General features: G+C 36.4%; 1 protein-coding gene across 1 annotated transcript in view; it reads left to right on the top strand.

Moving 5' to 3' along the window:
- LOC149210490 (uncharacterized) overlaps positions 1–3,963 on the top strand; it is a 66,819-nt gene extending 62,856 nt beyond the window's left edge. The window contains exons 7-10 of the mRNA XM_089396730.1: positions 127–1,242; positions 1,388–2,008; positions 2,120–2,680; positions 2,845–3,963. Of these exons, the coding sequence (XP_089252856.1) occupies positions 127–1,242; positions 1,388–2,008; positions 2,120–2,680; positions 2,845–3,690 (3,144 nt within the window). The 3' untranslated portion in view covers positions 3,691–3,963. The remainder of the gene's footprint in view (positions 1–126; positions 1,243–1,387; positions 2,009–2,119; positions 2,681–2,844) is intronic.
- Positions 3,964–17,202: the final 13,239 nt, after the last annotated feature.

Raw genomic sequence — 17,202 nt, 5'->3', positions numbered from 1 at the left:
CGGTCCCCGTTATTGCTTTTCCCAATTTTCTTCGAATATCTTAGAACGGTTTATCATCCGCAGTTTTTATTACCTTTAATGATTTGAGTTATTATTTTGATATATGAATCATTGCATAAATTGCAGATGCCCTCCAGTCTTAGACACATCGATTTCGAATTAAACTCGCCTGCCTTTAAAATCACTTCCAATTGTCTTCAGCAAGTCAGGAATTTGCGAGTACTGCAACTGGCGAATGGACATTTTAAAAACTTGCCTCAAGAGTTGGGACATGTGGTAAACGGTTTGCAGGAATTATTGTTTTCAGGTTGCGAATATCTAGAGGAATTACCGGCATCTATTTCAACGCTTGGATCTTTAAGAAAGTTGTGGATGATATCCTGTCCTTGTTTGAAGAGCCTGCCAGAAGATTTTGGTTCATTGAATTCTCTAAAAGAGCTCTATTTGTTTGACTGTAGAAGTCTAAAAGCGCTTCCTAGCAGTCTTGGGAAGCTGACATCATTGCAAGAACTTTATTTGAACGAGTGTGATAGTCTAGAAACTCTTCCTCACAGTCTTGAGAAACTTTCATCTTTGAAAGATTTGGTCATAGCCAGTCGAAGCATACAAGTTCTCCCATCTGGCATCGGAAACTTAACATCCCTTGTTAGCCTTTCTCTACGTTGTTCGAAACTAAATAGTATTCCTGAAAGCATTGGGCAGTCCAAGTTGTTGAACAGAATCAGCTTATCTGCAAGGGTAAAAGAACTACCTGACGGGTTTTGCAACCTCTCCTCTTTAACATACTGTGATATGGGTGATTGCGCGCATCTAGAGAAACTTCCAGATCGATTTGGACAACTTACAAATTTAAGAAGCCTAATGCTAGACCGCTGTGAAAGTCTAAAGAAGCTCCCAGAAAGTTTCAGCCAACTCAAATGCTTGGAGCACTTGAGTTTAAAAGATTGCGCGATTCTTGAAGAATTATGTACAGACTTCAAAGATCTCTCATCACTGCGAGTTCTATTACTGAATGACTGCAAGATGCTAAAGAAGCTCCCTCAAGATTTTCATTGCCTCGTCAAATTGGAAGTTCTAGAAGTACGTAATTGCCGTGTGTTGGAAGGGAAATGGATGGACAGCCTGGTAAAGATGAAAACATTACAGATTGTCAAGATTGGAGGAAGCCCGTTGGCGGAGAGATGGGCTGAAATTGAAAAACAATGGGATCCATCATGGACTATTGCAGTTCATACAGGGCAGGTGATTAACATTTTCAAATATGTTTTCTTTGCCCACGTCATAGTTGAGTCTCTGAATGTTTATTAGATCCTAAAACATATTATGCGGGAAAAATTGCTAATCATACTTTATATTTCCTTTCTACTCACTTTAGCTTTTTCTCCAGGGTTTATCAAATAAGGAGAATATTGCTAAACAGTTGCAGCCAAATTTTGATAGCATTCTCACTGATAGACGAGGACAGCCATTCCATATATCTGATCTTCCTTTGAACAACCCGCTACTTGTTATGTTTGATGCTGCCAAAGAGGCTTTCCTGAAGCGTTTTGTTTTCTCTTTCATTCAGGAGAATATAGATGATATCCAAATAAATTTCGAAATAGTTTATTTTGGCAACCATTTTAATGAATTGCCTGAGAAATTGTTGTATAGAGTTCTTGGCCATGCTCCTGCTAACAGTACTGCCGAAGCATTGTTTCAAAAGGTGCTCTCATTAGATCCAGAGGAGACGTCGGACATTAGCAGGCGGCCCTCTGACATAGGTTTCCTGACATTCAGCGCGAAGATTGTCCAGGACAAAAAAGGTGATAAATACCTTTCTTGTTGGGAACGTTTAGAAAGAGAGTCGACGGAGGAATTTATTATGAAAAAATGCGGAAGGTACCTTGAATTGAAGCAATTGGTAGAAAGACCTCGAGAGAGTCCTATAGAGTTGCTAAGAGAGCTATTCAAAAGTGGAGAAAATGAAAGTTCTCTTGGCTTTTTCAAGGAGGGTGCGCCAACGCAGGTATTCAAGTACTCTATATTTTGTTGATAATTTTTCATTAAAAACAAAATATTCAAATTCCCTTTATTGGCTATTGATTTTATTATGTTTTTGTTGATATGAAAATTGTAGGTCGGAGTCGACGAAGTGAAAGGGAAAACCATTTTATTAGACATCCGGCCCATCGATCTCTGTTATGATGTTCCTCTTCAGTCATTAGTGGAGATGTATGTTGAGGTGAAGGAGAAAGGGATATTTGATTTTGAAATTATAACAATTCCAATAATACAGGACAATGTAAAATGGGACATATCTGAGAAGTTTTCAAGCGAAGTTCCGTGGTTGGTCCTTCAAAATCCGTGGCAGCTGACAAATGCAACTAAGTTTTTCCTCGTTGAAGGGCGCTGGGAAGAACGGCCAAGGGGTTGGAAACCAGGGCCAAGGTGTTGGGAACAATGGCCAATAGGGTTGGACAGATGGTACCCGAATATAATGAGGATATTGCAAAGCAACGGGACATTTGCAGGGCAAAACCCAATGGGACTATTGCTTATGGTGAACACATGGGGGATTGAAGCTTTTCCTTTTACGGAAGAAAAAAGTAAAGAATTAATAGAAAAAGAAGTCGAAGAAATTAAGAATATGCCTCCTTTAATGTTTCTTCTGAAGCATTTGGATAGGGTGTCGGAGAAGGTCAGTAATTATCTGTTTTTGGTTAGAAGGAAAATAATTATGTTAGTGATTTAAAGTTTTAACTTCGTTATTCATTCTCGTGCGATATAAATTAGGAGGAAAATGACTGTTATTGGTTTTTAGTCTTTAACTGTTCTTTTTCTTTACTGTTGATCATGAAAAAGGTGAAAAAGGCACTGCATCAGCAAAAAATTATTTGTTTATGTATTTTTGATCCAGAGGACTTTAGAGATTCCATAAAGATTTTGTCGACTGAGTTGAAGGATAACATTGAAATAATTTATATTCCAAAATTTGATGGAGAACGTTCAGATAGACCTTCAGGGGCTGTACAGTTCACAGATGCCAAGTTGAAATGGTATTGTCCTTTGGAACAACCAAAGACGTTACAAGTGGAAATGCAGAAGATGTTTTTGTTAGATTTATCTGAGCATGAGGCTATGAGATTTTGGGCACGTTTCCACATGTTACAACAAGGAATGAAAGAAATAAATGATAAGTATGAACAATTGAATGAAATTAAAATGCTTTTAGATTCTGCTACTTTAAGGGATATAAGGCTCCCTGGCTATTTATGGATGGTCATTATGGATGAAGATGGAAATTTAATAACAACCAGGGGAGAAAAAATTGTAAAATTATTTCAAACGCTTCCAAATGACAAAGCAAAGAATTTGATCGAACAACTCATCAAAGGTGGTAAAGAAAGTCGGAAAGAAACATTGGTTGAATTGGAACAATTGTTCAATATTGGTGATGTAGATAGTGGAAGCAACCTCCATGAGGAAGGCCCAACCCTTAATCCGGCAGGACCCAAATCAATTAATGATGATTCTGCAGAACCTGGCTCAACTAATGATGATTCAGCACAACCCAGCTCAGCCAATGATGATTCAGCAGAACCCAGCTCAACCAATAATGATTCAGCAATGCCTAGCTCGACCAATGATGATTCAACAGAACCGAACTCAGCCAAAGATGATTCAGCAAGGACCCAACTCAGCCAATGATGATTCAATAGTGGCCAGTGCTAAGAGTAACATACCTAATTTTGAAACATCAACCAATGATGATTCAGCAGAATCCAGTGCAACCAATGATGATTCAACAGCTCAGCTCAGGTAAGCCAATGATGATTCAATACTGACCAGTATTGAAGAGTAACGTTCCTCATTTTAGGTTGTTTTAGCGTGTAGAATGTTTCTTGGCCTTAGGATATGCATCTTGATTTTGTGTGCATCATGATCGTGTGTGGAACAATATATTTCTATATATAAAGACATTTCGCCATTTTTAATTGAAATCATTCATTTCTTTTTAATGTATCCTATTTTTATTTAAATTTAAAATATAAGTTCAATTATTATTATTATTATTATTTTCTTCTAATTTATATAATGCATTGAAACATTACATAATGCGTCTTTTTTTCCTTGTTATAATTAATTTGATGAACGTTTGAAAAATTTCTTCAGCTAAAGCTTTTGGTCCTTATTTACTTGTTTACTTATAAAATATATATTTATAATTGTACAATATTTAATTTACAATTTTTTTATTTATTAATATTTTAATATGAATTAAAAATGGTATATTATTTTAATAAAAAAAATAAACACATTATAATATATATTATACTTGAAACATCTAAATATTGTATTAAATTATATATATATATATATATATATATATATATATAAACTTGTTTGACGATTATTTTCTTTCGTTATTTTTTGTTTTTTCTGACTAATAATATTTCGATTCAAAAATATCATAATATAATATTTATTTTAATAATTTTAAAATAAATTTTACTTAAAATTTCATATATATATATATATACATTTTGAAACTAATATACATGAAGAACTCATATCCAAAAAAATCAAGTTTAAATGATAATTTATTATCAGATTTTACAAATAATATCGTTTTTTTTGCAATATTTGAAGTCATTTTTCAAATGGTTAATTAGCTTTACCATTCAATTCTTTGTACACTTGAAAATGAGATATATAATTAAACATAGTTTTATAATCTCTTTTAAAAGAGTAACTAAAGAAGACTTATATTGAGTAATTTATTTTCACATTTTATTCACTTAACGACTAACTGTGAATCTTTTGTTGAAATTCCTTACAACTAATTTTATTAACTCTCTTGAGGCTACACATTCATCATGGTTATGTATCCCATTCTTAATATTGACTTTGAATTCTATAAAATAAGTTTTTAAACAATTACGAATACCATTGATACCACGATACTACAACGTTTCTAGTAAGTTCTACTGAAAATACCCTAAATTTTTTACTTATATATGAATAAGTTTGTAACTTGTCTAGAAGTTTCTCTTTCTATTGTTGTCTATCTAATTGAAATTAGAATGAGCTTGTGGAACAACTTGGAAATTTTTGCACAGATACATTTTCAAATATCAAGGAAATTTAGGCAAGCTAGATATTCCATTGGTACCAAGAGCGTTTATTGATGTCTCCAAAACCACAAGTGAAAGTACTCAACTAACAAACCATGGTAGTCATTTCCTTGTCACATCCCTTGATCAATGCCCTTCCAAACCTACTAAGCAAATGGACATAGAATTAAGTGTGAGCTGAATTCCTCAGTCTTCATGATGACGATGATGATGATGATGATGATTAACGTCCACTATGGTTGTGTGGAAGAGGACTAGACTTTATTTCTTGAAACTATACTGGGGTGGAATTTCTGTGCAACGGACGAACATGGAATTTCAGGGTAGCTTGGGTGCTTTGTGGGATCCAAAGGTCGTTATTTTTTTGGCTAAAATTACCTTTGCAGGTATTTTACTCTTTGATTTCTCTAGGGAATCTCAGTCTCATATTCATATCCTTCACATATATGCTCCATATGATTCTAAAAGGGATTTTTGGAATGAACTTGACAACTCTAGTATATTAAAAATGGGTTCGTTTATTCTTGTTGGTGATTTAAATATAATGATGGTTGGGGATATATGGGGTCCAAAAGGAAAAATGGATCCTTTGGGGAGTTTCTTTTTGGACCTCTTTGGGTTAAATAATTTTGTTGACATTGTGTCAGATCCTCTTATTCCGATGTGGAGGAATGGGTGCACTAGTAGGGTTGGCATATTAATTCCAACTGCTGTGCAGCAGCAACGATGCGGGACATCGCCGATGAGTGATCGCTGATATCGCATCAGCGAGCTGCAATAGAGGACTAACAAAAGAGTCGGGGTATCTGCGGTAGAACTGCAGTGAACAGTTAAACAACAGCAACTATTTTATTCAGTTGTCCTTATTTGGCGCCCCACATTTATTCCTGATCTTTTAAGCCACCGCCATTACCATCTTTTCACTCTTTAATTATTTTTGAGTTCCCGAAGGAGGAAGATCAGATCCATCGCTACACCATTACTTCTCAACAACTGTATTAATGAGTAGAACGGCTGAAGCATGGTCGAGAAGGAAAGAACCAGCCTCGAGCCGACGCAACATTTATCAATTATGGGTTTCCACATAACCGACTCAAGAAGCACAACAGAATGTCAGAAAGATCAGATTTTATTTATTATGAGCAGCAGAGTACAACAGAAACTTCATCAACAAGTTAAAGCGGTGATGACCATTTCCCGCACTATAAAATGCAGACACAGCGGTGAAGAAAAAATACAAAAGCACAAACAGAAATAGAAGTAGAAAACAGAGGAAATAGATTGAGAGTTTTTTTTGTATTGCACAACAATGCTGAAATTGTAATTTTCTGAGATAGCTGTTTTTGGAACTGAAGCGTTCCTGTTGTAATCCCTCTGTCAAGAGGAAGATGCTTTTCAGCATAGTTTGGTGAATCCCTCTATCAAGAGGAAGATGATTTTCAGCATAGTTTGGTGAATCCCTCCGTCGAGAGGAAGATGCTCTTCAGCATAGATCGGTGAATCCCTCTGTTGAGAGGAAGATGCTCTTCAGCATAGGTTGGTGAATCTCTCTGTCAAGAGGAAGATGCTCTTCAGCATAGATCGGTGAATCCCTCTGTTGAGAGGAATATGCTCTTTAGCATAGATTGGTGAATCCCTCTGTTAAGAGGAAGATGTTTTGTAACAACAGTTGAGAAATCTCTCTGTGTGAGAGGAAGACAAATTTGTATCAGTTGATTTACTGTTTATAAATAGAAGTTCCTTTTTGTGCGTTGCTGTTACACCGTAAGTCGAAAAATACTTGACGTCAAAAATTTACGTTGCTGCAACACCACGAACAGCGTTGCTACAACACAAGTTACAACAACTGAAAAAAAACTGTGTTGCTGCAACACCGTTTCCAGAGAACGAATTTTTCTGCTTTTCTGAGTTAAAAACATAGTATTTTTCTGTGTCAAAAGCAGAGTATTATTTTTATCAGTTTTTGATCCTGAGGCAAAGTAGAGTATTATTTTATGCTCTGTTCTTGTGTTTTTGAATTATCAGAAAACAGAGTATTACTCTCTGTTCATATTTTTGTTGTTTCGGAATTTATCAGAAAATTCTCAACAGTGGAAACAGAGGATTTTTCCACTGTATTTTGTTTGGAATAACCAGAAATTCCCGACATGGTATCAGAGCTTGTCCAGGCTCTTTGAAGACATCAAAGAAGCTGAAGGAAGGATTCATTGTTGCAGCGACTTCTCCAGCAGCGTGAAGACTCAGCCAAGAAAGAATCTAAGGTATTTCTCAAGAATTTTCTGTGTTGCTGTTGAAGACAGTCAGTGATTTTTTAAAATACATAGTCTAGTATTTTGAGGAATAGTTAAGAATGGCAAGATCAAAGAAGAAAGTCACCAATCCTGTTAAGAATGTGTCTCCCTCTACTCCTAAAATAGAAGACAATCAACTTGAAAGCATTCTATTTGAGGCTTCAAGGTTTAATGGAAATTTTGATATGTGGGAAATAAAAATGAGGACTGTCTTACAGTCTTAAGGGATTGAAATTTGGGAATCAGTAATTGATGACAGCAAGATGGATAGAGAATCTAAGGAGCACAATGCAAAAGCAACAAAGACAATTTTGGATGGGCTGCCTGATTCTTTAAAGAAGAATATAGGAAAATATTCATCAGCAAAGGATATATGGGACAGACTTCATGACCTTCATGCAAAAGGAGCACTGACCATGATAATCAGTCAAGAAGGAAATTCTGAACCCATCATAGAAGCTGAAAATGAGAAGGTTGACCTCATCAAGCTTCAAATACAAGAAAGGGATGAAGAGCTCGCCAAGCTTAAGAAGGAACTTGATCAATGCAAAAGGAAGCATCATGAAGAAGTCATATCCATGACAAATCAGTTGAATAAAGCAAAGAAGCAGGAAGATATCTTGGCAAGTCAACTTGAACAAAGACACAAGAGAGTGAACAAACTTGTAGAAGAGATTGGACAGTACAAGGCAGAGGTCTCCTCCCTTAAGGCTGAATTATAAGAAGCCAGGAAGCAGGCACAAGAGGTTGAGAAGAGAATGGAGAGTAGTCAAGCAAAATATGAAGAAATCTCCAAAATGAAGTAAGATATTATCTCTCTTAAAGTAGTAGCAGCTGAAACTACTCGTAGCAAGGAAGAAACTGAGGAACAACTTACAAAGAAGAATGATGAGTGTGAAAGATTGGAAGAAGAGATTGTCCTCCTTAGAAAAAAAGTTGAAGGGATGAAAAAAATCATGAAGAGCTCTCAAGCCTTGGATGATATGCTCAGTTATCACAGATCTCCATATGATAAATCAGGACTCGGGTATGTATGTGAACCCACAAACAAGAATGAAAATGCTTTAAGCAAAGGAGATGTGAAGAAAGCAGAAAGAAATTGTGATGCCCCTAGTTCCAGCAAAGGCAAGGAGAAAAATCAAGGCTACAATAGAAGAAATCCTACTCCAAGAAGAAATGTTGATGACGACAATGATGTGAGAGGCAATGGTTATCAGCAAAGAATCTCAAGGCAGAAAGGCTTCGGAAGTACATCAAGGAAACCTCCATATACCAGGTATCAAAGTTCATTTTTTGGTTATTGTTATTCTTGTTCAAACTTTGGTCATATGGCAAAAGACTGCAAAGCATTTCATAGAGATAGATGCTGTAGTCTCCGACAGCCTCCAAGAAACAATTTTTCAAGAAGAAATCATGAATTTTTATTCATGAACAATGTTGAATGCTTCAAGTGTCATAACATTGGGCATATGGCACGTGACTGTAACTTGACATGGGCCTTTATACAAGCTAGACCCATGCAAAAGAAGAAAGTTACACAAGTATGGAGAAGGAAGAAAATACAGTCCGAAAGTCTCTTGAGCTCTCCAGCCGATCTAAGTTTCTTTTGAGAAGATTCTGCCGAAAGAAGATAATGCATACACTAAAGGGGAGCCTGTAATTTTTTATCATTATTGCTGAACTGTATTAACAATCATTCTTTGATGAAGATCTTCTTGTAAGGAAGAGATATGGAATTAAATCTCCCATGACAACAGAGAAGGAGCAGGTTGCTGATATTCCGACCAAACCATTGGATCAGAAAATTTTTGAGTTTTTTTTATGAAATGTCTGGGTATGATTGAACACCCAGCAGTTGAAATTAAAAGGGGAGTGTTTGAATATTAATTCCAACTGCTGTGCAGCAGCAGCGATGCGGGACATCGCCGATGAGTGATCGCTGATATCGCATCAGCGAGCCGCAATAGAGGACTAACAAAAGAGTCGGCGTATCTGCGGTAGAACTGCAGTGAATAGTTAAACAACAACAGCTATTTTATTCATTTGTCCTTATTCGGCGCCCCACATTTATTCCTGATCTTTTAAGCCACTGCCATTACCATCTTTTCACTCTTTAATTATTTTTGAGTTCCCGAAGGAGGAAGATCAGATCCAGCGCTACACCATTACTTCTCAACAACTGTATTAATGAGTAGAACAGCTAAAGCATGGCCAAGAAGGAAAGAACCAGCCTCGAGCCGACGCAACATTTATCAATTATGGGTTTCCACATAACCGACTCAAGAAGCACAGCAGAATGTCAGAAAGATCAGATTTTATTTATTATGAGCAGCAGAGCACAGCAGAAACTTCATCAGCAAGTTAAAGCGGTGATGACCCTTTCCCGCACTATAAAATGCAGACACAGTAGTGAAGAAAAAATACAGAAGCAGAAACATAAATAGAAGTAGAAAACAGAGGAAATAGATTGAGAGTTTTTTTTGTATTGCACAGCAGTGCTGAAATTGTAATTTTCTGAGATAGCTGTTTTTGGAATTGAAGCGTTCCTGTTGTAATCCCTCTGTCAAGAGGAAGATGCTTTTCAGCATAGTTTGGTGAATCCCTCTGTCAAGAGGAAGATGCTTTTCAACATAGTTTGGTGAATCCCTCTGTCAAGAGGAAGATGCTCTTCAGCATAGATCGGTGAATCCCTCTGTTGAGAGGAAGATGCTCTTCAGCATAGGTTGGTGAATCCCTCTGTCAAGAGGAAGATGCTCTTCAGCATAGATCGGTGAATCCCTCTGTTGAGAGGAAGATGCTCTTTAGCATAGATTGGTGAATCCCTCTGTTAAGAGGAAGATGTTTTGTAACAGCAGTTGAGAAATCTCTCTGTGTGAGAGGAAGACAAATTTGTATCAGTTGATTTACTGTTTATAAATAGAAGTTCCTTTTTGTGCGTTGCTGTTACACCGTAAGTCGAAAAATACTTGACGTCAAAAATCTCCGTTGCTGTTACACCGTAACTCAAAAAATACTTGACGTCAAAAATTTACGTTGCTGCAACACCACGAACAGCGTTGCTGCAATACAAGTTACAGCAACTGAAAAAAAACTGTGTTGCTGCAACACCGTTTCCAGAGAACGAGTTTTTCTGTTTTTCTGAGTTAAAAACAGAGTATTTTTCTGTGTCAAAAACAGAGTATTATTTTTATCAGTTTTTGGTCCTGAGGCAAAGTAGAGTATTATTTTATGCTCTGTTCTTATGTTTTTGAATTATCAGAAAACAGAGTATTACTCTTTATTCATATTTTTGTTGTTTCGGAATTTATCAGAAAATTCTCAACAGTGGAAACAGAGGATTTTTCCACTGTATTTTGTTTGGAATAACCAGAAATTCCCGACAAATATAATATTTATTTTAATAATTTTAAAATAAACTTTACTTAAAATTTCATATATATATATATATACATTTTGAAACTAATATACATGAAGAACTCATATCCAAAAAAATCAAGTTTAAATGATAATTTATTATCAGATTTTACAAATAATATCGTTTTTTTTGCAATATTTGAAGTCATTTTTCAAATGGTTAATTAGCTTTACGATTCAATTCTTTGTACACTTGAAAATGAGATATATAATTAAACATAGTTTTATAATCTCTTTTAAAAGAGTAACTAAAGAAGACTTATATTAAGTAATTTATTTTCACATTTTATTCACTTAACGACTAACTGTGAATCTTTTGTTGAAATTCCTTACAACTAATTTGATTAACTCTCTTGAGGCTACACATTCAAAATGGTTATGTATCCCATTCTTAATATTGACTTTGAATTCTATAAAATAAGTTTTTAAACAATTACGAATACCATTGATACCACGATACTACAACGTTTCTAGTAAGTTCTACTGAAAATACCCTAAATTTTTTACTTATATATGAATAAGTTTGTAACTTGTCTAGAAGTTTCTCTTTCTATTGTTGTCTATCTAATTGAAATTAGAATGAGCTTGTGGAACAACTTGGAAATTTTTGCATAGATACATTTTCAAATATCAAGGAAATTTAGGCAAGCTAGATATTCCATTGGTACCAAGAGCGTTTATTTATGTCTCCAAAACCACAAGTGAAAGTACTCAACTAACAAACCATGGTAGTCATTTCCTTGTCACATCCCTTGACCAATGCCCTTCCAAACCTACTAAGCAAATGGATATAGAATTAAGTGTGAGCTGAATTCCTCAGCCTTCATGATGACGATGATGATGATGATGATGATTAACATCCACTATGGTTGTGTGGAAGAGGACTCGACTTTATTTCTTGAAACTATACTGGGGTGGAATTTCTGTGCAACGGATGAACATGGAATTTCAGGGTAGCTTGGGTGCTTTGTGGGATCCAAAGGTCGTTATTTTTTTGGCTAAAATTACCTTTGCAAGTATTTTACTCTTTGATTTCTCTAGGGAATCTCAGTCTCATATTCATATCCTTCACATATATGCTCCATATGATTCTAAAAGGGAGTTTTGGAATGAACTTGACAACTCTAGTATATTAAAAATGGGTTCGTTTATTCTTGTTGGTGATTTAAATATAATGATGGTTGGGGATATATGGGGTCCAAAAGGAAAAATGGATCCTTTGGGGAGTTTCTTTTTGGACCTCTTTGGGTTAAATAATTTTGTTGACATTGTGTCAGATCCTCTTATTCTGATGTGGAGGAATGGGTGCACTAGTAGGGTTGGCATAGCAAAAAGGTTGGACTGATTCTTGGACCATGAAAATTAGGTAGAAAGGATAGGGTTTATGCGATTTTGGGTTTTTCTAGCAAGGATATATGATCATGATCCTATTTTTCTTCATTGGAAAGGGGATTGTGATTGGATTGGTTACATGATTCTGAATTTGAATATCTCATTCGTTATACTTGGTTATAGGATGATTATAATCTCGAGATGTCTCAGATGAACATGGGGTGTAGGAAATTAAGTGACCTTAACGGAGTTGTTCGAAAATGGGAGAAAGTTAAAAAAGTAAAAAAATATCAAAGAATTGATGGAGATTGACAAAAATCTATTGTCATTGTCTAACCCTTTTGGTATGGATTTATTTTTTGACGCTCATATATATTTGACCCTTGATATTGAGCAATGGAAGAGGAAAGTGGGTGAAAAAAATACTAATGTTTTTCATAGATATGCTTCACAAAGGAAAAGAGATAACACCATTTGGGAATTAAAGGATTCTGAGGGTAGAGCCATTTCTTCTAAGAAGGATCTTCAGGAGGAGGTTGTTTGTTATTTTGGACACCTATATGGTTGTAACATGCCTCCTCTCATATCTATCCACTTTCACAGGCTTTCCTGGGGTAAACATGAGTTGAGGTGCTACTATGACATGACTCAACCTCCTATATGACCTTAAGGAAATGAAGTCGACATAACAAGACCTCACTCACTTCACTCAAGTGCTACAGGACCACCAGGAACTAACCAACAATTCCAGGTGTCCAACCCCTGAGATAACTTTCTTTTTTAGTGACTAAACCCCCAATCACTCCCATGAAAAGGCCTCAAAGTGACTGTAACTCTATAGTCACTCCCACAAGCTTGTTTCCTATGAATGCAATCTCTTTCAAGCAGTTTTGTGCCAGTGACTATGAAGTCTAAGCCTCTTTTTTATGTCCAAGACACATACCTCTGCCCAAAACTTAACGACACTTTCAGAAATGATAAATAACATAGAGACACAGCATCTAACAAAAAAATTACTCAAGGACTTGACCTAACATGGTCTAACGATGACAGTCATTTCGTCGAGCACATGATGAGCATGCAACCTATAGGTCATGAATGCATATATGAACATAGAGATATGAAGCTTATCTAACGTTTAACAAGAAGGATTAATGCCTTCTCACAATAGTTTCCATAATACCAATTAGGCCACCAATCATTCATCAATTAAAATGTGATAAGAGCCATAATTAAATTTGTCATAAAACCATGCTTTTAACCAACATATAACTGGATAATTAACAATGATAGAACAACCATTAAATCCAATTCTAATCATAGAGACAAGATGAACTTAGTTCTTATTAACCATGTGCAAAAGCCAACCAAGTGAGGGAATTCCATGTACCACCCAACCATAGATTGGGTTGAACCAAATCTTTCTTTCAACCAATCACACCCATGTCATATTCCAAATATGAATGTGGGATATCATGGGATAAAACAATCCGTAAACAACCAAGGGAATCCATAGGTTAAACCACCTTCACCCTCACACTATCGTGATCTCACCTAAACTGGTCATGAGATCATAAAAATAAACCAAGCTTGGATGCCTCAGAATTCCTTGACCATCCCTTGAGGAATTTTGTTGTCTCCACCCACCAGTTGAGGGCTTCCCAGAGAAAATCATCTCCACCCCCAACCCTTGGGATTTTTCTGAAACCACTTCACCTGGATCCAATACCTTATGGAAATCCAATGCTCAACCAAGAATGAATCCCATCACACCATGACTATCTGAAAATGGAAAGGAAAGGGTAAAACCATTGTTGAAACCCGAAAAAGCCAATGCCAATGACAACACCTAAATCAAATATACACATAAATATACCATGGATGCCAAAACTAGCTATGAAATCATACATGCAACCTGTTACCTGCAAGTATTCCCACCGAAGCTGCTTGATCCAACCTTTCCTTGCTTAATCCTTGCTTTCCTTCTAATTTAGTTTCCATGACTCATAACACACCACCTGTCCCTCCTACATAGGGATTCCACCAAGTCCTCTCTTGAAAGCATCTGTGCACATCTCAAACTCTTTATCTGGGTTTTCAATCTTGAGAACTGAAGCATTTGTCAACAACCTTTTCAATTACTCAAAAGTTGTTGCACATTCCTTAGTCCATTCAAATTTCTTCCATTTCTTCTGCAATGATGTAATAGGATATGAAATGTGTGATAGGTTCCTAATGAACCTCCTATATTAACCTGCTAGCCCCATGAATGATCTGACGTTGTCCAAATTGTTAGGAGCTTCCCACTCCATGATAGCCATTATCGTTTTTGGGTCCACTGTTATGCCTTTCTTGGAAACGACGTGTCCCAAGTAAAGTACCTTTGTTTGAAAGAAGCTACATTTACTAAACTTGGCATAAAACTAATGCTCTCTTAGAAATATCAACACTCATGCTAGGTGTTCGACATGCTCTTCCTCATTTTTAGAATATATCAATATATCATCAATGAATATAATAACAAATTTGTCCAGATAAGGACACAATCCACTATTAATAAACCACATGAAAGTAGATGGAGCATTAGTTAGACCAAAATGAACTACAACAAACTCATAATTCCCATAACTGATTCGAAAATCAATGTTGTAGATGTCTTCTTCTTTAATGCGTACCTGATGATATCCTGATCTCAAGTCAATCTTTGAGAACATTGATGCTCCCTTCAACTGGTCAAACAAGTCATCGATCCTTAGTAATGGATACTTGTTCTTGATGGTCAACTTTTTCAATTGCCTATAGTCAATGCACAATCTAAGAGTACCATCCTTATTGTTCATGAACAACACTTGTGTACCCAAGGTGATAGACTGGTCTAATGTATCCCTTGTCAAGCATTTCCTTCAGCTACAACTTCTATTCCACTAACTATGGTGCCTTTGAAGCTAGTGTCTCTCTTGGTATGAACTCAATCAAAAAGTCAACTTTCGTGTGAGGAGGAAACTATGAAACATCTACTGGCAACAAATCCTAAAACTACTACAATACAAGGTACCTCTTGAAGATTTATGCATCCTCAACATATTTACCCTTGTTACTGTAAATATGGACTACAAATAGTACACACCCCTTTATGAGACTGCGCTTAGATCGCATAGATATAATCACCCTAGCTGATGTAGGATTCTTCTTTTCCTGTAATATTCTCTTTTCTCCATTATCATCGAGGCACTGAGTAGCCTTTTCATAGAAATCTACTTTGGTCACGTGGAGGTACAACCAATCCATACCCAAAATAATACTATATGAACCCAATGGAAGCACATTCATATGTGCTGAGATATGCATACCATTCAAATCAAATGTATAAGCTCTCTCCCTGTGATGAACTCTCTTCTTAGTACCTGTAGCCGACTGCACCAACGAAGACTCTGGATGCACTTCTTTTCTCAAACCCCACTTATCCACTAGGTCAGGATTAACATAACTATAATTAGATCCAGGGCCAATCAAAATAGAAACAACTTGACCACAGATCTTACCTTCCATCTCAATAATGGATGTCTTGTGTTTTTCCTACTTATTTTCCACATCAGCATAAATATGAGTAATGTTATGACCCACATCCCCAACCATTTGTGCCTCCTAAGAACTTTAGATATGAGGCCTACCACCCTAGTACAATGAGATTACCTTATCATTGCTTTGCCTTTTTCGTGGAAATGAAAAGGTTTTCCGTTCAAATCTTCCCTGATTTAGCATGGAGCATGAACAAACCAACCATGAATAAATAAATAGTATGAAACAAAATTAAAAATGAATGCATTGAAGCAATATAGCAGGGTTTTCCTCCCCCGATTTAAAACCTGTCAAAGTTTTAGAAGTTTACAATTGACCAAAAAGTGGTTGTGGAGGGGTCCTATGTACAACATTCAACACTATATGTGAGGGTATGGATCTGTAAATTTCCGTATTGCCTACTGTATATTATTTATTTGGGAGGCGCTAACCATAGGTTGTCTAGTTTTGTGGGAATTAAACGACCATTTTTCTTCCCCATCTTCGATCTATGGGAATTCTTTCGAGGTATTTTCATGGATTCGTTTGAGCCTACTGAGAATATTGACATTTGACTTGTTTGATTATTATATGACGATTTTACTGTGAGTTCCCAGCTACTAGAGCCCTTGAGCTTTTTCACCGGCTTGGCGAGGTCTTCCACGCATTTCACATCTACTAGACACATGAATGATTACAACTTGCTACTGAAAAATTTTGGACAAACAACTAAAATCAGCGAAATATTGCAACATCCCCTGTTCGAAATGCAAACGAAGCCATTTTCTTAATGAATAAATTGTCGTCTGTCAACTTACTTGCGAGAGGGAAGGCTATCTTTGATAGATTTCATGTGGAAGAGAGGGCCACCATGGGGTATCAGTGGAGGCGAGAAACCCCATGAAGAATTGACGTTGTCTGTCATGTTGTCCAAGGAAGCCGAGGAGGTCGTTGAATAGGCTGAAGAAACAGAAAAAGAAGTAGAAGATGAAGATAAATCTCATAATTTCGATATGAAGCGCTCTTACACCATGAGTGCTCATAAAGAAAATAAGGTTTCTAGATCTTGAATTTTTGTCACAATTTTTTTGTTTCTTTCCTTTTTCACAACTGAAATTTCCCTCCTGCTAGTGATCGTGCTGGCCATTTTGTAGCAGGTAGCCCATAAGGACGTCTCGACATATGTTCATAGAAATCACGCCATGTGGAACTATCTAGAGAGAGATTTACTTGGGGCGGGCCATACTCACTGTTAAAGAAGAAGATAAGCTTCTGTTACGCGATTTCTGTTCGTAGCTAGTGGTTTTAGCGTTCCCTGCTGGCGGTCTTCAGTGCTTGTCCTCGAAAATTTGAACATCCGTTGAAAATTCGAACATCTTGTGTTCTATTGGCGTAGAAATCTATGGATACAACAATCGTGCAATATGGAGGATGCTTCACAACGGAAGATAGGGACATATGTATTTCTCACACTACGGGACATACATCAT

This window comes from Pinus tabuliformis, chromosome 1_2 (genome assembly GCF_031772625.1).
Source record: "Pinus tabuliformis cultivar Carrire ecotype Pingquan chromosome 1_2, CPIR1, whole genome shotgun sequence".
Classification (NCBI taxonomy): domain Eukaryota; kingdom Viridiplantae; phylum Streptophyta; class Pinopsida; order Pinales; family Pinaceae; genus Pinus; species Pinus tabuliformis.
The sequence above is the reverse complement of the archived record's forward strand: the minus strand, read 5'-3'. Positions and strand labels throughout refer to the sequence as shown.